The 23,893-nt window shown below is 46.8% G+C and overlaps 1 protein-coding gene across 1 annotated transcript; it reads right to left on the bottom strand.

Annotated features, from left to right (window-relative positions):
- Window positions 1–16,857: 16,857 nt before the first annotated feature.
- Window positions 16,858–23,591, bottom strand: MRPL46 (mitochondrial ribosomal protein L46). The gene is made up of 4 exons (XM_082198834.1): window positions 23,360–23,591; window positions 20,168–20,345; window positions 18,678–18,851; window positions 16,858–17,271 (listed from the first exon to the last, which is right to left on the bottom strand). The coding sequence occupies exons 1-4, from the start codon at window positions 23,561–23,563 to the stop codon at window positions 17,021–17,023; spliced, it is 807 nt and encodes a 268-aa protein (XP_082054960.1). The 5' UTR covers window positions 23,564–23,591; the 3' UTR covers window positions 16,858–17,020.
- Window positions 23,592–23,893: the final 302 nt, after the last annotated feature.

Genomic DNA, 23,893 nt, shown 5'->3' with positions numbered 1-23,893 from the left:
GGAACTATAGTTTGTTAAGGGTGCTAAGAGTTGCTAGGAGACCCCCTATTCCCCTCACAGAATGACAATTCTCTTCCTAGGGAACACTGGGAACTGGAGCTTTGGGAAGGGAATAGGGGCCTCCTAATTAATAATAATAATAATAATAATAATAGGGATGCAGGTGGCGCTGTGGTCTAAACCACAGAGCCTAGGACTTGCCGATCAGAAGGTCGGTGGTTCGAATCCCCGCGACGGGGTGAGCTCCCATTGCTCGGTCCCAGCTCCTGCCAACCTAGCAGTTTGAAAGCACGTCAAAGTGCAAGTAGATAAATAGGTACCACTTCGGCGGGAAGATAAACAGCATTTCCATGCACTGCTCTGGTTTCAGTGTTCCATTGCACCAGAAGCGGCTTAGTCATGCTGGCTGGAAACATGACTTGGAAATACTGTGGACAAACACCAGCTCCTTCGGCCTGTAAAGTGAAATGAGCACCGCGCCGCAACCCCAGAATCGTCTGCGACTGGACTGGGGTCCTTTACCTTTAAAATAATAATTATAATAATAACTCTCAGCACCCTTAACAAACTCCCAGCTCCCAGAATTCTCTGGGGGAAGCTGTGAGTTTTTAAAGTGGTATCACAGTGCTTTAACTGTACAGTGTTAAATAGGGACGAATGCTGATGAAAACAGGTGGTTGGAGGAGATCTTGGTTTGACTATCACCCAAAATGTTTCCTTGTCTGTTTATTTTTATTTTTATTTTTATTATATCATCTGTTCAGTGCTTTCTCAGATCGGGCAGGTCCAACCCCTTCCCCCCTCCCATATAAAGCAATGATTTCAATATGCACTGGCAGCTGGTAAACATAAGGAAGCAAAATAAGCAAACCATCGCCATTAAATATGTGCGCTTGGAAGGCATGCAACTTCTGCACGGGGGCGTCATGGCAGGCTGCGGGCACAGAGCATCCGATCTGAGGGGAGAGGGAAATGCAGGAAGAGAGGCCGACCTTTGGACACCCAGCTTATTCAATGCCTCTGTTGGGAGACAACAGGGCCGCCCAGTCCGGGATGCTGGTAGTGGTTTGCAAAGCCTTGCGCTGGCAGGCTGCTCACGACCATGGTGCCTTGGCCAGCTGCATTGCTGCAGGCTGCTTCACAGCGGCAGGAGGCAAGGATGGCAGCAGGCTGGCGACGGGCCGCTCCGCCAATGCCAGATGGCAGATGAGATTACGAGAAATTTGATTTTGAAGTAATCCATAAACCTGGCTGAGCTAACGTCGTTCCGTATGCATTATCTTGTAATCCCGCCGAAGAGAACATTTTCAAGCAAAGAGACTAATTCCCCCCCCCCATCCCTGCGAGGGCTCCGGCAAGCACCAGATAATCCCCACTTTTCTGTTGTTGCTGGAAGTGCTTACAGGGAACCTGCAATGGCAAGAAGGGGCTCTGCCAGCTCCACAACCGAGGTGACGCCTGTCTCCGACGCTTTGCAGATCAGGGGTGATGCACTACACAGTGGACAAACGGATGCAAAAGAAGGCAAGGAGACAAAGGAAGTTGGGCTTTGCAAAGTCAGGCCATTAGGCCTTCTAGCTTAGTACTGTCTACATGGACTGGCAGCAGCTCTCCAGGGTTTCAGCGCTCCCAGTCCTACATGGCAGACTTTTCACACCGGCAGTGTCATTGCTAACTGGGTTGCCATCCCTCCACCACCACCAGCACCCAGGGAATAATGGGAAGGTTAGACCAGAGCACTTGATCACACAGAGAAGTAGTGGGCAGCCTCCTCTGCAAATGGATACACTGAGCTAAGAGGGGGATTAATTGTTATGAACCACATCAACAATCATCACCATTATCTTCATCCACAGACAGCTCTCTCATGTGACATGCAGGTGTAATCTGACATACAGTTTGGGAATGATTACTCAGACATACACCCCCTCCAAGTGTCCCTATTTTCCAGGGACCGTCCTGGATTTACAGAAGCCATTCAGGTTTCTAATTTGATGTCCAACATTTTCTTAGGACATTTTCATCAGAGAAACATTGGAGGATATGGAGTTATGTGACCCCTGAGCCAAGGAGATAAGTAACCATACAACCTTTAGAAGTCACCAGAAGGCAGCCCTGTATAGGGAAGTTTTTTTAATGTTCAGTGTTTCTTTATTATTCTTTTATATGATGGAAGCTCTACAGAGTGGCTGTGGCAACCCAGCCAGATGGGTATAAATGATAAATTGTTGCTGTTGCTGTTGCTGTTGCTGTTGTTATTTTATTTTATTTTATTTTATTTTATTTTATTTTATTTATTGAATTTATATACCGCCCTATACCCAGGGGTCTCAGAGCGGTTCACAGAATAAAATCAAGATATAAAACCACAGAATACATAATGAAAATAAAAACAACAACCCAATAGCCCCCCTCAAAAAAAAAAAACATTTTAAAAGGGCAGAGGATGTACGGTAAATTGGATCAACCCAACGCCTGGTTAAAAAGGAATGTTTTTTGCCTGGCACCTAAAGGTGTATAATGAAGGCGCCTGGCAAACTTCCCTGGGGAGAGCATTCCACAGACCAGGGTTGGGCAACTTAAGGCCCAGGGGCCGGATGCAGCCCAATTGCCTTCTCAATCCGGCCTGTGGACGGTCCAGGAATCAGCGTGTTTTTACATGAGTAGAATGTGTCCTTTTATTTAAAATGCATCTCTGGGTTATATGTGGGGCATAGGAATTCATTCATTTTTTCCCCTCCCAAAATACAGTCCGGCCCACCACATGATCTGAGGGACGGTAGACCGGCCCATGGCTGAAAAAGGTTGCTGATCCCTGCCACAGATGGAGAGCCATGGCAGAGAAGGCCTGTTCTCCTGTTGCCACCCTCCAGACCTCTCGAGGAGAAGGCACATGGAGGAGGGCCTCAGAAGCTGATCTCAGGGTCTGGGTAGTTTCATATGGAAAGAGGTGGTCATTGAGGTACAATGGTACCTCGGGTTAAGTACTTAATTCGTTCCGGAGGTCCGTTCTTAACCTGAAACTGTTCTTAACCTGAAGCACCACTTTAGCTAAGGGGGCCTCCTGCTGCTGCCACGCCGCCGGAGCACGATTTCTGTTCTCATCCTGAAGCAAAGTTCTTAACCCGAGGTACTATTTCTGGGTTAGCGGAGTCTGTAACCTGAAGCGTCGAGGTACCACTGTATTGTTGTTGAATAGGACATCACTATTTTCATCAGAGCAATGTTGGAGGGTATGACATGGAGACGTCGGGGATTGAACCTGGGATATTCTGAATAGAATGTATGTGGCCGCTCCCCAAAACCCAGTTGCCCAGTGCTGATGCCAGTCTAGATTAAAATAAACCATTTACAGAGTTACTAGCAAGCTTGGTCAAGATCAGCCAGAAACAAAGGGCCTTGCTTTAATCTTCTGCAGATTCCTCAGATCTTCTTGACCTCACAGCTCATCTTACTACCTTTCAGAGCCTCCCAGCATCAGGGCAGGAATTGGCTCAGTGGCTTCCAGTTGCCAGTTTAAGGGGCTCACAGCTGGGAGAAAGAGCTCATAAAATTTGTTTATTGAGCATTTAGGGGGATTTCTCAGCCCGAAATCAGTTCTGGCACCTCTCAGGTGGGCACCATTGCCATTATAAGAGAACAAGGGATGTGTTCGTGATGAGTTCCAGCACCTCTTTTTCTAGGAAAAAAAATAGCACTGCAAGCATTCATCCTGATTTATTGGAGGGAGATTACACAACACAGGTTCTTGAACGAGCATTCCCTCCGGTTTGGTTTCAGAGAGGTTAGGCATCAAAGCAAGCATTATCTTATATTTTCCATTTCTATTTCTCCACCACATATAACAACTGCAACAAGTCCGACATTTGGAGGAACTGTGGTTTCGCTGCATGAGACCTCCACAACAATTACGTATACCTGCACAGCGTGAATCTGCCGGTACTGTATGTGATTGGACCCTATATGAAATGGCAAGAGCCTGGAAGCACCCTTAGATGCTGGAGAGAAGCTGAGCTCCAACCCAAAGGAAACAAAGAAAGAAAAAACACCAGAAAGCAGTGAGAGAGAGAGAGAGTCAAGCGGCTCTGACATTGCCGGAGCAATTCTCGCCTCCCAGCCATGTGAGATCTGAATTATTCCTCCGCCAGTAGTTCCTCCTCCGAATGCCATGGAAACCACCCCGTTCCAAGCAGACTCTTGGCTTGATGAAAGGAATAAAACATGACACTGTTTTCTGCAGGCAGCTACCACAACACCAACACTCTTTGCATGTGTGAATTGGGCCTACGGTGGGTCTGTCTGTGCTGCAGCTGAACTTCCAAACTCCCCATAAAGCAGCCGTGAAAAGGGTCTTGAACCCACACAAGCATTTGCAGATTATTAATTTTTTTGCACGAAGGTCTTGGTTTTTTGCACAGAAACCTCTACCTGGCAGATAAATTCTCCCTAGGCAAAAATGTAGGCATGTTCCTTAGAGTTGCCACGCTTACAACTTTGAGGTACATGCATTAACAGTGGTGGTTTTGTTTCATTTTATTGCTCCTAAATGTAGAATCATAGAATCATAGAGTTGGAAGAGACCACAAGGGCCATCGAGTCCAACCCCCTGCGAAAAGCTTCATGCTACTTTTAAAGGCACAAGAGTGAGCCAGGAAGGTTTTCTGACCAGTTGGTAACTCCACTGGCTGAGCGTGACCGGGGCTATGGGGTGGTGGCCCCGGGTGCATGATTCTGAGGACAAGAAAGGCCACAACCAGGAGCCCCCGTGACAGGTGCCCTGCAATGAGGCAAGCTGCACCGGGCTCAGGCCTTTGGAGCTGGGATGGCACCTCTCTCTAGAAAGAGAGGAGAGTGTAGCTCCACGTTGGTCGGCCAGGCAACCCCCTGCATGGGTGCCAGGAAGGTGGTGTAGCATGGTCCTGCTTTGGCTCTGGTGGGGGGAGCCTGGGCAGCCGACATGGAGTTGCAGTCTCCTCTCTCTTGGAGAAGGAGGCTCCATCCCAGCCCCAAAGGCCCTGTCCTGGTGTGGCTTGCCTCCCCGCAGGGCACCTGTCATGGGGGGGGGCTGGTTGTGCCATCTCGCACCCTCTCAGAATCCGGTGGTGTAAGCATTGGAAGACTCAGTTCACCCTCCACACCCTGCCCCCAGCGTACGTGTGAGCCCCCAGTGCCAAAAGAACCCCACACTATGGTACTGGGCAACCCTAATACTCTGGGAATGTTCAGGGAGGCAAGGGAGGATATATTGTTTAATTATATCTGTCAGGGAACTGACATCGGAGGGAGAGGCGAAGGGGAGGCTCCCAGATGATGCTGGCGAAGGACCCAGCAGCAGGGGGAGAAACAGCTCAGTAGAGGGGGAAGCCAATCAGCGCAACACCAGGGATAAAGGGGGGCAGACGGGGGAATTGGAGAGAGGGCTCCAGGACTCTTCACTGGACATCAGTGAGGAGAGCCCAGGTCCTCCGCTACCCACACCTTCCCTGCGCAGAAGACTCCCGCGCAGTGAGAGGAGGAGGAGACTGGGTGTCAAACAACTTTTATGTTGGAAGAGGTTCAAGAAATGCCCACTGACGGATTCTGCCAGTGACTGAGGCAGCCACGATGAGAAGGGGCTGTGCAGTCAGAAAGGTTTAACAAGGCAAATCAACCGAGAAAGGCACCAGTTTACGCACGAGTAACTCATACCTATTACAATATCCTTCCCAACTTGTGTTAACAAGTTCTACAATTTAGCAGAACATTTAGCAGATAGGTCCTGGAAAAAGAGGATGTAAACGTACGCCTGACAGAGCCATCCAGACTCTGCTGAAAATCCTCTAGCCAAGGAAGAGTCCACCAGTCAGTTCCCAGTCAATCTATTCCCCTGTTGAAGAGCAGCTTGTACCATTAGGAAGTTCTTCCAGACAATCTGATTCTGCCAGGCTCTGCTCATAACCTTCCAGGTACTATTTTGGCTCTTCTGTCCAGGGCTCACTAGATTCTGCCTCACCTCCACCAAATTACCTGATGGTGCATAGACTGCCATTCTACTATTTTTCATTCCAGGACTTTTTTCAGGAAGCTGAGCATACACATTAATGGGTTACATACCTTCCAACATTTCTCCGATGACAATAGGGACATCCTATTCCATAATAATAAAGATAATAATTTTATTATTTATACCCTGCCCATCTGACTGGGTTGCCCCAGCCACTCTGGGTGGCTTCCAACACATATAAAAATATAGCAAAACATTAAACATTTAAAAACATCCCTCTACAGAGCTGCCTTCAGATGTCTTCTAAAGGTTGTATCTTATCTCCTTAGCTTGGGGGTTGCGTAACTCCATACCCTCCAACATTTCTCCAGCGAAAATAGGGATGTCCTAAGGAAAAGTTGGACATTCTGGGATCAAATCAGAAACCAGGATGGCTTCTGTAAATCTAGGACTTTCCCTGGAAAATAAGGACACTTGGAGGGTCTGGGCTTATGGTTTATGTGTTATTACCCCCACCAGCATTGTAAGTTCCTGGTGCACAGGAATGCATTTGTGCAGTGATTTAAACACTCCAAACAGAAAGCCATCCTGATTCAATGGATCAATCAGGTCCTTATTTAATCAAGGTGCTTTAATGCATGTGCCGGTGCGCTCCTTCACATCAGCAACTTGAAAGTTGGGGGGGGGCGGGCTTGAGATAAAATAAAAATGTTGACAAACGGTGCCAGTTCCAAAATTAACTTTGCAAATTTTCCAGAGTTATACCCAGAAAGGCAGGTGAAGCGAAATAAGGGACCCTGTCAATCCATGGAACGGTTTAAAAATAGGGAATGCAGAACACTGGCTCATTCATAAACAACATACAGGCCGGTTTACGACCCAGCCTCCAAATGGCAGCCAAGTTATATATGTGGCTCATGTCAAACCCTTTAGATGTCAGCTTAGCCATGTGCACGATGCATTCCAAGCCGGAAAAACAAAGCAGGATGATGGCATATGAGTGTTTGCATGTGCTTCTAATCCTGTTCTAATTGGGAACCGCAACCAGAGAGCTTGGCGCGCACACACACACACATATATATATATATATGGGGAATTTTACAAGCACACTCTTTGCCAGTCAGTGCTTGCCCTCTAGTGGCCTAGACAGATCTGGTGTGCATCTTTCAGTAGTAACCTTCAGCAGAACATTAGGTCAAACTCAAAAAGCACTTCTCGAATCAAGCCAAAAACGTGCTGGAACCAGACATCTAATTCCATACAGCAGCGGTCTAAAAATAGGCCCCTAAGAACCTTTTAAGACAGTGGTTTTCAGTATTCCTCACTCTCCGCTGTAACATTAGAACTCAGGAGTACCCAGGAAAATTGACAAGTCTTGATAGGGCCAGGACTAGGCAGGGAGAGAGCACATCTTCACACGACAGCTAATTATCTTAAGGAATTCAGAAGCACAACATGGGCCGATGATGACTATTAGCCTTTGAATGGGATGATTACAGTGAGTAGGTCTGTTAATGGCTATATGGAGCCTCTGGCTGCAGCCGCAGTATACCTCTGAACACAAGGTAAAGGTAAAGGGACCCCTGACCAGTCGTGGGCGACTCTGGGGTTGCGGCTCTCATCTCGCTTTATTGGCCGAGGGAGCCGGCGTACAGCTTCCGGGTCATGTGGCCAGCATGACTAAGCCGTTTCTGGCGAACCAGAGCAGTGCACGGAAACACCATTTACCTTCCCACTGGAGTGGTACCTATTTATCTACTTGCACTTTGACGTGCTTTCAAACTGCTAGGTTGGCAGGAGCAGGGACCGAGCAACGGGAGCTCACCCCGTCGTGGGGTTTCAAACTGCTGACCTTTGATCGTTCAAGTCCTAGGCTTTAACCCACAGCGCCACCCACGTCCCTGTTGGGGACCAAAAATAGAGGAAGGTTGCCGCCTATAATCTTGTGAGATTCCTAGAAGCATTTGGCTGGCTATTTGTTTTCATTATTATTATTCATTTTCATAACAAATCTAACAAAGAAAGAAAAGAAAAATAGAGGGGGGACGGAAAGGGGGGGAAACTCCATAGGCTCACCTAGTGAATAGATTAGCCATCAATACATCCATCTTTGTTTATATGAAATAATTGATATTAATTTACTACAGTTCCCAGGATTTTTGGAGTGGCAAGCCATGTGCTTTCAATGAATGGTTTCCTCGGAATTCAAACATGAACAGGATTTGTGGCCCATTGTATTTCCCAGGGAATGGGGGGAAATGGATGTGGAATCCCCCCGCCCCTTCTCTTGGAAATGAGCAGTGCTGACAGGTCACCAAACCAATTATTCAGCGCTCACGAGATCACTAAGCTGGCTAGAGAAAGACATCTCGATAAATTCCTGTTTGCCCAGAAAGAGGAGGGCGCTGGCTGTCCTTCCGAAGCTGTCCTGCTTCTTTACGCGCCCATTAAATGTGGATTAAATCTAGTTACTTTCCCAGATATTTCACTCTCCCACCCACCCGCCGTTTTAATGTTCAGGAATAGAGTGGCTGGGAGGGTAAAACCCAGCCAGATAAATGTAATGTGCACTATTACTTTGATAAATGAAAGCGAGTGAGCGCGTGGCAAGCCGGGAGCTGCAGAGCCACAAAGATACAGTCTTTGGGAAGCTGAGGCTCTGGTTCCACTTTCCACACATTCAAGGTGCTGGATGAGGCCCTCCAGGCCTCCCTATCTGGCCCTCAGGCCTCCTCCCCCACCCCACCCCAGCGACTTCCCTTTGCCTCAAGCCACACCGCTGCTTCACACCCCAAATGTTTTTGCCCGGCTGGAATGTGCCCTTGAACTAATGCCTGTCATTGGTCAAGACGGAGGATACAAAGGTGTCTGACTGTGCAGAAACTAGCTTACTTTTTGCATTCATTGCTCTGCCTTCAGCTGGACAGCTCAGTCAGTTGGAGCATGGTGCTGATAATGCCAAGGTTGCAGGTTCGATCCCTGTGTGGGACAGGTGACTATTCCTGCATTTCAGGGGGTTGGACTAGACAACCCTTAGCAACCCTAGACAACTCCATGATTCTGCTTCTAATGATTCTGCAGGCTGCAAATTGTAGCATAGACATACCGGGGGGTGGGGTCTGCCCTCATTTGCTCCTTTCTCCCAATCAACCTCAGTCTCCGGGACCCACACCATGGCAACATTTAATGCATGTATGAAAGAAAACATAACAGACATCACCAGAAGCATCTCCACCCCCATCGTTCAGCTGAGGTCTAGTACCAGGGGCCTTCTGGCTGTTCCCTCCCTGTGAGAAGTGAGGTTACAGGAAACCAGACAGAGGGCCTTCTTGGAAGTGGCGCCCGCCCTGTGGAACAGCCTCCCATCAGATGTCACGGAGATCAACAACTGTTTTATTGTGTTTTTAATATTCTTTTGGGAGCTGCCCAGAGTGGCTGGAGAAACCCAGTCAGATGGGGCAGGGTATAAATATATTATTATTATTATTATTATTATTATTATTATTATTATTATTAGGTTTGGGTCCTGACCTGGCATCCCTGTTGCCAAGTGTAAGGATATACATCAGACGTCACCAACCTGGGCTGGATCTACATTGATCTTCTAAACATTATTAAATATAAGTTCTATAACACTTAATGGCATTTTCCAATTGCCAGTGGCTTGCTGCTTGCAGCGCCCTCTGGCGTCACATTTTAATAACGCATTTTAATGTTATAAATGACAGGTGTAGATTCGACCCCTGGTGCCCTGCAGATACCTTGAACTAAAACTGCCATCAGCTCAAGCCATCACAGCTGCCCTACCTTATGCAGGAGTTTCATATCACTTTTCCTGAACTGCGTGTGCCCCCGGAACACTTCCCAGAATCCCCTGCATCATGCAGGTGTTCCGCCATCTTTCAAGGACCGTGTGCCTCCTGGAATGCTTCCCAGAATCCCCTGCCTTGTGCAGAAATTCCACGGCGGACAAGCCACGATTCCTCTGCAGAGAACTTGGTGCGGATTCCATGAGACTGGAAAGTTCAGGAAATCGCTGCCTTAAACTGTTGTGCCACCTGGCAGCCGTGAGTGGGATTTATTTTCTGACAGCATCACAGGCCCCCGTCTTCATCAGACCATGGATGCCAACTCATGGGAGAAACAGCCAGAACTCTTGGACATGGAGAGCAGAGCCATTGCTGTCCAAAACTCCTCAGGCTTCTCACAGGGAAGAATTTCCAACACAAATAAACTAGCAATTTTTTATTTTATTTTATTTTTCACATGAGGGAATGCCTGCCAAGACAGCTCGAAATCTTTCTTCCACTCCCCCGCCCCCCATTTTTGTTCCAGCAGAATGCATGCATTAAAGAAAACAAAACAGACAGGGCTTGATTGAGTTTGATTTGCTTTTAATAAGGAGATAAGGGGAGAAGGGGAGAACAGCAAAAGCCCAGCTAAAGTGTTCCCAAAAGTGCAGGCTTCTTTCTGGGAAGAGTGGGAACCTAATTCTCCAAAGTAGCAGATAGGGAGATTAACCTGTTTCTGAAGCGTATCACTTCACTTTGTCCATATTCTCATATATTTTGAATTGCCTGATCTTGTCAAGGAGAAGCGTTCTGCTCTTCTCCCTGAGAGGCTCCCTTTCTCTTGCAGGGAAATGATTTTGTTACTGTATTTTGAAGCAAGAGCTTCCTCCTTCCAGCCCCTCCTACCTGTTTAGCCCTGACACAGGTTTACCAGCTAAGGCCTCAGAGTACAGTGGTACCTCGGGTTACATACGCTTCAGGTTTCATACGCTTCAGGTTACAGACTCCGCTAACCCAGAAATAGTGCTTCAGGTTAAGAACTTTGCTTCAGGATGAGAACGGAAATCGTGCTCCGGCGGCGCGGCGGCAGCAGGAGGCCCCATTAGCTAAAGTGGTGCTTCAGGTTAAGAACAGTTTCAGGTTAAGTACGGACCTCTGGAACGAATTAAGTACTTAACCCGAGGTACCACTGTACATGTTATATAGAATATGGCAATAGACTCCCTTATGGTATCACTCCAGACTGCAGCTGGGGAGAAACTCAAGGAATGCAAATTCCCTGCATGCAGAAGATAAGCAGGTCAAGGAGACAGGTGGCTCAACCAAAACCCCTTTCCGGGATAACTGGGGTATTGGGAATGTGTAAATGATAATAATAAGACCCTGCCCATCTGGCTGGGTTGCCCCAGCCACTGTGGGTGGTATATAAAAACGTAATAAAACATTGCCCATTAAAAAGCTTCCTGACAAAGATGTCTTCTAAAGGTTATATAGCTGCTCATCTCCTTGACATCTGATGGGAGGACCAAGTTTGTTAAAGGTGCTGGAAACTGTAGTTCTCTAAGGGTAAACTACAGCTCCCATGGTTCTTTGGGAGAAATAATGTCCTTTTTAATGGACGGGTGCAGCCATCAGGATTCAATATTAGACCGTGGAGAAAAGGGTACTACTAAAATTAGACATGTGTTTCTTTCGCCCCAGTACCTTCCAGCCCCCACAAGCAGAGCTTTAGTTATCAGACCTTGAGAAACTAATTTGCAGTTCTTTGGCCTGAGCTTCATACTCGCCTTTTATTTATTTTCCCCTTTGCAGCCTGCATCACTCTTGCCTGCCCAGGTCTCGGCAGCTGAGCTGACTCCCTGCCGAGGCTCCCAGGGTGGTTTCAGAACAGAGGAAGGGATGAGGAAGGGTGTGCTGCAGAAATCTATTTTATTTATTGCAAGCCTCCAGCTTCGTAGCAGCAGCCCGACTGCTCCAAAATAAAAGGCTGCCGTGCCACACTTAAAGGCAGCTCAGCGAGTGATTAAAAAAATACTAGACTTTCTTTTCTTTTAAAGTGTGAGGCCTCTAGCAAGACAGGTTCCCAAGGTGGGTTGGCAAAATATCTCCAGTAATCTTCAGCTCAGAGCCCCACGGTCTCCAGGTAATTAAAGAATGGGTCCTTCCTCAATGCTTGAGAAAGTCACACACAGAGGGAAAAGCCGCAAAATTGCCACTGCAGAAACTCAGGCTAATCCCACCTTGGAGAAAGCAGTGTTTCAATCAGTCATAGCTCCTGGGCAGTTCTGGCATCAGAGAGAGAGAGAGAGAGGGATGGGTCAGGTATCTGCCAGGCCACAAGATGTCTGAAGGAAGAAAACCCTGAGGGGGAACGGAAAGAGAGGATCTCAAAGCTGCACTAGTAGCAATTGAGAATCTTAAAAAGCAGAGACATCACCTTGCCAACAAAGGTCCGTATAGTTAAAACTATGGTTTTCCCAGTAGTGATGTATGGAAGTGAGAGCTGGACCATAAAGAAGGCTGATCGCCGAAGAATTGATGCTTTTGAATTATGGTGCTGGAGGAGACTCTTGAGAGGCCCATGGACTGCAAAAAGATCAAACCTCTCCATTCTGAAGGAAATCAGCCCTGAGTGCTCACTGGAAGGACAGATCGTGAAGCTGAGGCTCCAATACTTTGGCCACCTCATGAGAAGAGAAGACTCCCTGGAAAAGACCCTGATGTTGGGAAAGATGGAGGGCACAAGGAGAAGGGGACGACAGAGGACGAGATGGTCGGACAGTGGTCTCGAAGCTACCAGCATGAGTTTGACCAAACTGTGGGAGGCCGTGGAAGACAGGAGTGCCTGGCGTGCTCTGGTCCATGGGGTCACAAAGAGCTGAACGCGACTAAACGACTAAACAACAAACAAGTAGCAATTGATTGTAAGCCTACTCTGTAGGACAGGGGTCCCCCCAAACTGGCACCTACCAGCACCTCATACGATCTCAGTAAATGTCGCTTCAAAAATCTGCAATGTTCAGGACCTTTCTTTCAGATGGAACTTGCAGCTCAGTTCCGGCACCTCTCAGGTGGGCGGAGTTGTCATCCTATGTCCTTTGAAAATATGTTGTTGTTGTTTTTTGCCACACACAAGAAGGAGAGTTTGAATGCCTCATCTAGAAGTGTATAAATCATTTAATGTGTCAATATAAATGGAAGTCATTAAAACTGCAGTTGCGATTGTTAAAACCAGGAAGGGGGAGGCAGTTAAATGTCCCTACCACATGTTATAAGTAATTTTAAGGTCTTAAATATATAATAAAGGTTCATAAATTTACCAAGCAAACATGTACATAAATATATAAACCACATGTCTGAAGCAGCACAGGAAGACAGTCCTAAAACCATTTTGACTCCCAAGCTGACCAAATGTTTCTCTGCAAGGAGAAATAAATCATCAAACTATCAATTCTAGCGCCTAAATTGTATAATTTGGCATCTCAGTGATTGGTATTACTCATTGCATTATAATTTGGCATTGTTGTAATGAGGCTAATATTGGATTGTTGAAATTTGAAAACTAGTAGAAATTATTATGAAAAATAAAATGTGGGGCTTTTGGGGCGGCGGGGGGGCATTATTGGGTTTCTGTTTTTATTTTGTTTATATATTTTGTGGTTTTAATATTTTGATTTTATTCTGTGAATCACCCCGAGACCTCTGGGTATAGGGCGGTATAAAAATTCAATAAATTATAATAAGAGAACAAGAGAAACATTCATGGTGAGTACTGCAACCTCTTTTTCTAGAAAGAGAACTGACGCCATTTTGTGTCCCTGCCCACTTTTCTGCTCTCTCAGGTGTGGAGCCATTTTATGCTATGCCACACACCCCACGGAAGCCATTTGGTGAGTGGCACCCACACATCCTCCAAATGCCAAACGTTATCCACTGGCCCGAATAGTTTGCTGACCTCTGCTACAGGGAGAGCTGTGAATCAAAGAATGTAAAATGAGCCCTGCAGGACCAAACCAAAGGTCCATCTAGCCCCAAATCCTGCTTCACACAATAACCAACCAGATGCCTCTAGCAAGCCCACAAGGAGGCAGCGAGTGCAATAATACTCCCTTATTGTTGACTCTATACACACACACACACACACACACACACACACACGGTTGGTAGGCAATAGTCAATTCCAAGGTTTCCCAAACTTGAGCCTCCAACTGTTTCTGGACTACAACTCCCATCATCCCTACCTAGCAGGACCAGTGGTCAGGGATGATGGGACTTGTAGTCCAAAAACTGCTAGAGACCCAAGTTTGTGAAACTTATTCCTTCTGAATAAGAAGGTTCTCTTTTAGCTATTATGGCGAGCAGCTGCTGATAGCCCTTCTCCTTCTCCACAAATTTATTCAAGCTCCTTTTAAACCCATCTAAACTTGCGGTTGTGACCATGTCTCAGGTCACGAGCAACATTAAAGGCACTTAAAGTATCAGTATGATGCTAGTTGAAAAGGAAAGATGCTCATATCTTAGGAACTCTAAAATGTCATAAATAAAAATCAATGCTAAAAGAATGAAACGGCAATGCCTCTGAACAGGCTAAACAACTTTTTAAAAATTGATATATATATATATATATTTTTAAAAGTTGCGGAAAATAACAATACAGTGGAACCTTGGTTCTCAAACGGCTTAGTTGATGAACAAATCAGCTCCTGAATGCAGAAAACCCAGAAGTGTTCCGGTTTTTTAACGTTTTTCGGAAGCCAAACGTCCAACATGGCTTCTGCTTGAGTGCAGGAAGCTCCTGCAGCCAATCGGAAGCTGCGCCTTGGTTTTCAAACATTTCGGGAGTCAAAAAAATTTCCGGAACGGATTAAGTTCGAGAACCAAGATACCACTGTATATGACAATCCAGTGTCCATTGACAAACACCAGATGTAGAGTAAAACAAAGAAAAGTAACGGGTTGTATTGTTAGCCCTATTCAGAGTAGACGTGTTGAAATTTACGGATGACTTAGGCCATATTTGCACTGTACATTTAAAGCACTATCATACCACTTTAAGCAGTCATGGCTTCCTCTGCACCCAAATTCTGGGAGGTCTAGTTGGTTAAGGGGGCCAAGAGTTGTTACAAGACCCCTAGTTCCCTCAGAGTTACAGTTCTCCAAGTGATTTAACAACCAATCCCTCTTGCCAGGGAATTCTGTGAGGAGAACAGGGACCTCCTAACAACTCTCAGCACCCGTAGCAAACTACAATTCCCAAGAATCTTGGTGGGGGGACCATGACTTTTTAAAGAGGAATGGTGCTATTTTAAGCCTATGGTGGTAATGTGGCTCTAGGTACATTAATTTTAATAGGCCTACTCTTGAGAAGTACTAACTCTGGGTACAACCTGTCATTTTTAACCCATCCATAGAATTATGTTTTTGGCAAAGGGGAGCATTATTTTGCCTTTTGCTTCAGGCATCAAGAGGCCTTGGGCCAGCCCTGTTCAAAATGCACAGAGACTTTATAAATACTCACTGTGCACAGAGCAGTCTCAGAGGCTGCAGGCACCACAAGAGGATGTTCAATTTGTCGTCAGTGGCGGCTGGTGCCCATTAGGATTGGTAGGGCAGAAGGCAGAGAGACTGACAAATAGGCGACATGGTTGGCGCTGTGGGTTAAACCAGAGAGCCTAGGACTTGCCAATCAGAAGGTCGGCGGTTCGAATTCCTGCGACAGGGTGAGCTCCCTGCTCCTGCCAACCTAGCAGTTTGAGAGCACGTCAAAATGCGAATAGATAAATAGGTACCGCTCTGGCGGGAAGGTAAATGGTGTTTCCGTGTGCTGCTCTGGTTCACCAGAAGTGGCTTGGTCATGCTGGCCACATGACCCGGAAGCTGTACGCCGGCTCCCTCGGCCAATAAAGCGAGATGAGCGCCGCAACCCCAGAGTCGGTCACGACTGGACCTAATGATCAGGGGTCCCTTTACCTTTACAGCTAATGACAGATGGAACCCAATGCTTCTAGATTTGTCCCCATTCTTTTCACTGTGGAGTTCTGCAAGGGCAACATTGAGAGCGAGAAGAAGGAACTTGACAGCCAGGGGTACCCCCTGGACTGGATGTAATAAGGCAGGCAGGTGGGAGCTGGCAAGCCGAGGCTGGTGGGGCAAAACCCCATTTGCCCTAAGCAGATCAGGTTCCTGTTTGCTGCCCCACCTCTTCCATGTTAAGAGAGCTCACTGAAGTAATCTTTGCAGAGGCCTCTAAAATCCCCTGTATTCTAGACGCAACAGATACTTGGAAAATCAAGTCACAGAGAGGGCAAAACGGAAAGCACTAATTTTGGAACTGTTGCTGGAGTTGCAAGTGTATTGAACCTCCTCCAACCCTATAAATTTTGCAGTCCAAATATATTACAGTTTGCTTCCACGATCCAAGTGTAGAGGAGGTATCCCTTTGCCATCTGTGAAATGGAATTCTGAATTTTGTTAAAACATTTATATTTGAATTGTGGAATAATGATTTTTCAAAATATTTTTTGCCATTTCCATTGAGTACCACAATATTGCCTTATGATGAGCTACTAAAGAGTTGGGGAACCACCAGTCAAACCTAAAGTCTTTTCCCTGGCAACTTCAGCCCATCATCTGCTCCTAATTTTCCAGGTGCTTTAAAAAAGTAGTAAAACTCAGAACATCTATAAAAAGAGATGGGAAGACAGGCAGGTCTTGAATGTGCCCAGAAACCGGAATAGGTGAGAAATCCGATTAAAGCCAATTCTGTTTGCCTGTCCCATACAGAACTGTGCAAAAAGGAAGCGGCTTTCACCCTATTCACATATAAGTGACAGCAATCAGTGAGTGAGTGAGTGTGTGAGTGTGAGTGTGTGTGTGTGTGTACATGCAACAGGTACCACACTTGAGACTGTGATGCCCAAAGGAGAAAGGCTGTTTTACCCCAAGAGGGTTTTCTCAATTAACCTAAAGCCTCTCTAATTCTTCTACATGAGACAGCTGTCTGTACTCTCTATTGTGCTGCGCTAGCTTTGCCAGGAGGTGTGTGTGTTTAAGAGCACACAGCTTAAACATAGGACAGATTCGTTGATTCTTGGACTCTTTTATTTAGCGAAGAGGAAAATACGCACACAAATGGGATCCTTGTCCAGGGCCAAACACGGCTCTGCAAACGTGAAACAAACACTGAACAAATTCTTCACCCAAGGCAGTAATCTTGGCACAGGGATAAAAACACCATCTCCAGCACTCACAAGTCCACAAGAAAGCGAGCAACCTGGGAGTGGTACTTGGGTTTCAAGTAGTCCGCCAGCTCCCCTTTGCTGACCCAGACGTAGTCCACTTTCTCATTGGCCAAGGGCAAGTGGCTGCCCTGTAGGAGGGCTTTGAAGAAGAAGACCTTGGCTCCCGTGCCGTCTTCTGTCTGGGCTGCCTTGGGGAACTTGTACTTGTAAAAACCGCATGGCGCATTGCCTAGGAACTTGGCCTCCATGTGGGTTCCTTGGAGGTTCAGGTGTCAGGCAGGAAAAGAAACAAGGGAGGAAACATATTTGTAAGATCAGGTGATACAGAGACAGCAGAATATACCTGGTGATGAATAATTTTGCCCCTGCACCCCATTTTAAGGTGCCTGTCTTTGGCTGGAATATATAGACCCTGGCACCAACTGCCTCAAATATGCTGAATAATATTTAGCAATTGTACAGCATGCTGAAAGTGCTTCACACACAAGATCCACAAACTGCCTGGGGCAGAGTTTCCCAGACTTATTTGGCCTACTGCCCCCTTTTCAGGAAAAAAAAATAAATTACTCAGCCCCCCCCCCCCGGAAATCTACTTTCTTAAAGCAAACAAACAGAAACAGAATAACAGAATAACAGAAACAGAAAAACAGGAACAGAATAACATGTGTTATTTTATGTATCTTTATTTCTACCTACGTCCTACAACATAGTAAAGATGTTGTTGTAAATAAAGTCAAGCTTGAAGCTTGAAATTATAAAATTATTTATGAAAATCAAGCATAGTAACATTTAACTCTATGTTACACCGATGTGATGGGATGATGAGCTGCTTGTGCGTAAAATCGTAGTCCCTCAGAGTTTGTGCAACTCCACAAACCTCTGTGTGTGACAGAGCTCCTCAGACATGTCTGCTCTAATCACTTGCAGATTCCGACAGTGGTTGTTTTCGGAATCGTTTCCAGCATAAGAGCTCCTTAACGGAAACACGTCTTCTGGACTCACGGCGTGACAGTTTCCGGCGAGGCGTGGGTCTCCCTATGGGAGCTTCAGATACCTCCCCACTGTTCTCGCTGGAAGTGTCTCTGAGCCCTCCCACCTGCTCGCATTCCCTCAGAGATCCACTCCTCCCCCTGCTGGTTCCTGCTTCAGCTGTTGAGTCTCTCCCAGCCTCCCTGAGCCCCTCCACCACCTGTTCCTCCGATGGCAGTTCCCTGACAACCAATAAGCATCATTACACAAAAGATGAAATGCTTCCAAACGGCTTTTCAAAATTTCTTCTTTCCTTATGCTTCCACTGCCCCCTTATTTTTATCCAACACACCCCAATTGCACCCGAGGCTACTACCGCCCTCGTGGATTGTTCTAGTGCCACCCCCCCCCCAGCGGATAATATAAAACACTTTGGGAACATTGGTCTGGAACCTCCCTTCTCTATAAAGTTTCTTGCTCTCTCTCCCCCCGCAAACCCCCACTGGGTCCAGCATTAATTTAAGAGATAAGATTGGTAACAAGTTCCCTGTCCCAAGGGGCTTGCAATCTACCAAAAAATTGTGATAAATAAGACACGAGGGAGGATACAGAGAAAGGAAAGGGAAATAGAGATACCAATCAACAGGGGAAGCTTGTGAGAATGTTTCAGATACGCACACCTTAATCACTGACCTGAGAGAGAGGCTAAGGCCCGTTCTGCTGTGGCTCGCAGAGTCTCCCCTTCTTGCCACTCTGTTTGAGGCAAGAGCCAAATGTCTTGGTCACCAAGCTTCTGCTTAACCAGGAGCAGAAGGTTCTGGTCTAACTTCCTGTTCAAAGATGTCCGGTCATTTTTCTTGTCAGCCTCTGCCAAAGAAAGAAGCCACGAGTCAAAGGAATTCAGCCAGCCAGTGATGAATGGGATTCCCAGAAGTCTTTGCTGAAAAGGCCACATGAAACCATGTCAAGTAGCAACACTCGGTTCAGGTTGCCTAGACAACACGCTAGGAAGAGTTTGGACGCCGCTTGCAACCTGAACAGCATGCATCATATTTTGCACCTTCGGGTGACAAGCAGAATTGCGTATTCCCCCCACCTCTCTTTTTATTTTAAAAAAGGTCATTGAAGTAGTTCAGTGTCTAATCTTATTAGACTTATTAAAATTGGCTTTTAGTTTGTAGGGCTCAGACAAAAATACCTGCAGGGGGGTGCACAGATTCTGAAGTGCGTGACCTTTTGGCAACGTCTACCTCTAAAAGTAAACTGCCCTTCTTTCTCCTGCTCAATTCACAAAATCATTTAAGGCAGAGAAGTTGGTTTTAGCCAAATTTAACACTGTTTGTTTCGAACAGAGAGCTTGAATGTGAGCATTCCACTTCTAATTGAAGAGAGGGCAGCTGGATGCTCAACGGAGGGTTGCAAATAGCCACTTGCCTAGCTGCCTGTGGCGAACAGGAATTGCCTCCAGGTGAACAAGTGGAGGAATCATGACCACGTTGGTTCTTATGCCACATCTGATTATTAGCAATGAGTAACATGGGCTCAGTTGGGACGCGGGTGGCGCTGTGGGTTAAACCACAGAGCCTAGGACTTGCCGATCAAAAGGCCCCACCCCATGAGCCCACTTTGGACAGGTGAGTGGGACAAAACACCTGTCAATCACCTTGTCATCGTGCCATCAGATGGGCAAGGCAACCCACCTGCCAGCCATCTGATGTCCTTATGCCATTGGCTAATTGACATGTGGCCTCTCCCACCCCCCATCAAAGTCTGTTGCACAGAGCTTCCCAAGCACCCAAAAATGGGCACCCAGAAGCTGCACACAAGTGGCTTTGCTGCTCCTGTAGCAACCAAGTGGTGTGCACTGAAACTGCTGCTAAACCACTGGTCTTCCCACCTCTGTTTTAGTAGCAGTTTCAATGCATGCCAGTTGGTGCTACTGGAGCAATATGCTCCTGTCCTGCCCATCAGTTGAAACAAGTCTTGCTCCAGCAAAGTAACAACCCAGAGCTCACTTTCAGTTGACATATGTTAGGGGGGAGGTGGCTGCAGCTTAAGGAAAATTCCCTGCCAAGCCAAAGGGGGAGTCCTCACGGGCCAAGTCTGGCCTTCAGACTGGAGGCTCCCCTACTGCTGCCCAACAACACCCCAAGGAGGGAGGTGGAGGAAGCATGGGCTTGAACCTGTTATCCGAGGGGCAGGATTGAACTTCCGGAATTTCTGTTCCCACAAGTCTTCCACATCTTGAATCAGCACAATCTCCTGCCCAGCGTCGTCATCGTCTTTTTTCCTCCGCAGACGCTCCTCCTCTGCAAAGCGGCGGAGTTCGTGGTCTGAATAGAGGCTTTTCTCCATCTCGACCTGACAAAGCAAAATAAATAGAAAACTGTCCGATCCAGAGCCAGGCAGCAGGCTTCTGCAAATCATTTTCCCGAGTGCTGCATTGTTTAAGACTAGGTTGGGGAATTCGTGGTTCTCCCACTCTCATCAAGTATGGCAAACGGTCCGAGATTATGGGGGAAGCTGTCCAGCAACATCTGGAGGGCCACATGTTCCAAGATGAGCAAGAAAGAGATTTTTTATTTCAGCATGCAAGATACAACACCAGTAACACAAGATGTAGCATGTTGAACAGAATCCAGGGAACCTCAGTCACACACACACACCCCAAAAAAACACCTTGTCCCTTGAGTGGTAATTGTGAAAATTACCTCTTACAAAGATTAGATGTATTATTTGTTACGCTGAGGTTTTTTAGCCTTGCTGCTATCAGCCAAAGGCCCTCCAAACACAAGGCTTACATGCCTCAAAACTGTTGCCGGCACTCAAAATCTTTATTTCACCTCCCCTTCCTCAGACGTCCAGCCCTTATTCGTATCTCACTAAACTGAGCTCTGCCGCACGATGAAATCAATTCTGGAGTGGCTTTCAGAAACAATCATGCAGAAAGCAGGCAGGATCTGCTCTGTCCTCCTCCTCCTCCCATACTAGCAGCTGCTTCCAGCTGCTGGAACAACATGGAAGAACAGACACTAGAAATCACCAGCCCCTTGGGAGCCCCATCTGCGCAGCTTCATCCGCCCCTTCACTATCTGCATTCACTCACCAAGGACTTAATTTGACTCAGCTCAAGTGTCTGCCTTTCAGAGCATCTTTCTCGCTCCACTGAATCTCATGATAATTGTTTGTAGATTTATCCTCCACTTCCTCTTATGTACCGTATTTTTCACTCTATAACACGCACCCGACCACAACACGCACGTAGTTTTTAGAGGAGGAATATCTGTAGGCATGCCACCCGTAGGCATTCCCTCCATAACACGCACAGACATTTCCCCTTACTTTTTAGGAGGAAAAAAAGTGAGTGTTATGGTGCAAAAAATACAGTATTTAAGGTATATGTGGGAACCATTGGTTCTCCAGACATTGTGGAACTACAGCTCCCATCAGTCCCAGCAAGCATGGCCAATGGGCAAGGTTGGTGGGAACTGTAGTTCAGCAGCATCTGGAGTTTTCCACACCTGAATTAAGGCTATACCCAACTACAGTAATACCTCTGGTTAAGTACTTAATTTGTTCCGCAGCTCCGTTCTTAACCTGAAACTGTTCTTAACCTGAAGCACCACTTTAGCTAATGGGGACTCCTGCTGCCGCCGCACCGCCACAGCACAATTTCTGTTCTCATCCTGAAGCAAAGTTCTTAACCCAAGGTAGCAGAGTCTGTAACCTGAAGCGTATGTAACCTGAAGCGTATATAACCAGAGGTACCACTGTATACAGAATATACCCATTGAATCTAATGGTCTCAACTTAATCATGCCCATTGATTTCTATGGGTCTACTGAGTTAAATAGGAATATAGCCCTAATTGGCTAAATTTCTGTTCTACTTTTCTTCCCAAAGAAGTCCCAGGCAGGAAAACAACAGATTTTTTAATTTTTAAAGGGTGGTACTCTGCCCAAGACCCTGGATAGCTGCTGTCTTTTTAAGAGTAGGCAATACTGGAGTGCCACCTTTATTTTTTTATGATTTTTTAAAATTAAATTTATATATCACCCTTCATTTGAAGATTATAGGACAGTTATAAGACAGTACAGTAAATAAATAAATGCATAATTCCTTTGACGTGGTATAATAATTTTCCATATTAACTTTTAGATAAAGATAATGGGACCTCTAAATTCCGAACATCAGACCACTGCATGTGAACACCAGTTACTAGGTTGGAGGGACAAACCAGGAGATTACTGCTGTCTTCAACTGCGTGCAAGCAGACATCCAAGTAACTGTCTCAGAGAAATCTGGGAAGCTGCTGACTGGGAGAGGAAGGAAGGGTGCTCATTTGACCCTCCAGATGTAATTCAACTCCAACTCCATCAGCCAGTGAGGATAGGACAGGGGTCTGCAAGCCGCGGCTCCGGAGCCGCATGTGGCTCTTTTACACCTTTGCCGCGGCTCCGGGGCGGATACTAGCGAGGGGAGGAGGAGCATTGTGCGCCCCGACACTCCCCACTGTGGCGGGCGCTGTACTGGCTGTGATGTCGCATGGGGGCGGTGCGTGCGTTAGTCACGCACCGTCCCGATGTCACCTTCCCGCCCGCTGTCAGATCGCGGCTCCGGAGATATATTTGTTTTAAATGTCGTTTTTTTCCCTTCAAAAACGGGTCCAAGTGGCTCTTTTTGTCTTAAAGGTTGCAGACCCCTGGGATAGAAGAACCCCTCGCTGAATTTAACTGTATTTGCTTCTGAGCAAAGCTGATTCAGCCTAAAGCAGCAAGAGTTCCTGTGGTTCCTCCAGATATTACTGGACTCTCCGCTCCCATCACCCCCAACAATTGGCCACAATAGCTAGGGAAATCCGGGATGGGAGTCCCAACAATTGCAGGTTCCAACATCACTGCTTTGGGCTGCAAACCAGGCCATGCCTACTCAGAAGTAAGTCCAACTAACTTGTTGAAATTCCCACATTGCTGGGGGTTGGACTAGATGGCGCCAGATATCCTTCCAGCTCTACCGTTCTGTGATTCTACACTCTCAGGGAAGTGGGATTAGGATTGCAGTTTTATCAGTCTGATCCAGCAAAATACTTTATATGGTTTCGAATGGAGGGGAGATTGGGCTGGCAATTTGTTGTTTACAAAATTAAAAGTTATATATTGCTTTTATTTTTGGTGTGTGTGTGTGTGTGTATATACACTGTACATACACACACTATACAAATACAAATACACACACACACACACACACACACACACATATATATATATATATATAAACAACAAAATATTGCATGGGCCACTCTGAGGCTCCCCTTCCCAATTCAACACCCTGCTCCCGCCACCCGATGTGCGCATGCGCCCCTCTGCCTCTTTCACCTGCTGCAGCAGCTCCGTCATTTCTTTCTCCTCCGGACTCATCTCCTGACTGACTCTGGGCGGCCTTTGCAAGCAAAGCGCTCCGAAAAGCCTCCATTTCGGCCCGGCTGCCGCGGAGCCGCCGGAAAGGCCCCTCCAACAAGCGCGGGTCGGCCAGTTCGCCGCAGCCCCGTTCAGCAGCACCCTGGCGAAGGGCGCCGCCATGTTTGTCTCCGCCGGACCACAATGCACCGCGGCGGCAACCCGACCTTAGAGGTAGGAATGAAGAGTTACACGCTGCCGGCGATACAGGACTGTCTTTTATTTATTTCATTTTCCCATTTATAATTACAGTTATTTAGCCTTTCCGCCAAGAAGTGCAACGCCCTCTCCTTATCTTATTTTCACAACAGCCCTGCGAGATAGGTTAAGCTGAACAGGCAGTGACTGGCCCAAGGTCACCCAATGAGGATTTGAACCCTCACCTCCCAAGTCATAGTCTGACACTCACCATAATGCCTGCCCCTGCTTTATTTTTCGAATGGTTCTTAAAAT

Source organism: Podarcis vaucheri (assembly GCF_965113315.1).
Source record: "Podarcis vaucheri genome assembly, chromosome: 14".
Lineage (NCBI taxonomy): Eukaryota > Metazoa > Chordata > Lepidosauria > Squamata > Lacertidae > Podarcis > Podarcis vaucheri.
The sequence above is the reverse complement of the archived record's forward strand: the minus strand, read 5'-3'. Positions and strand labels throughout refer to the sequence as shown.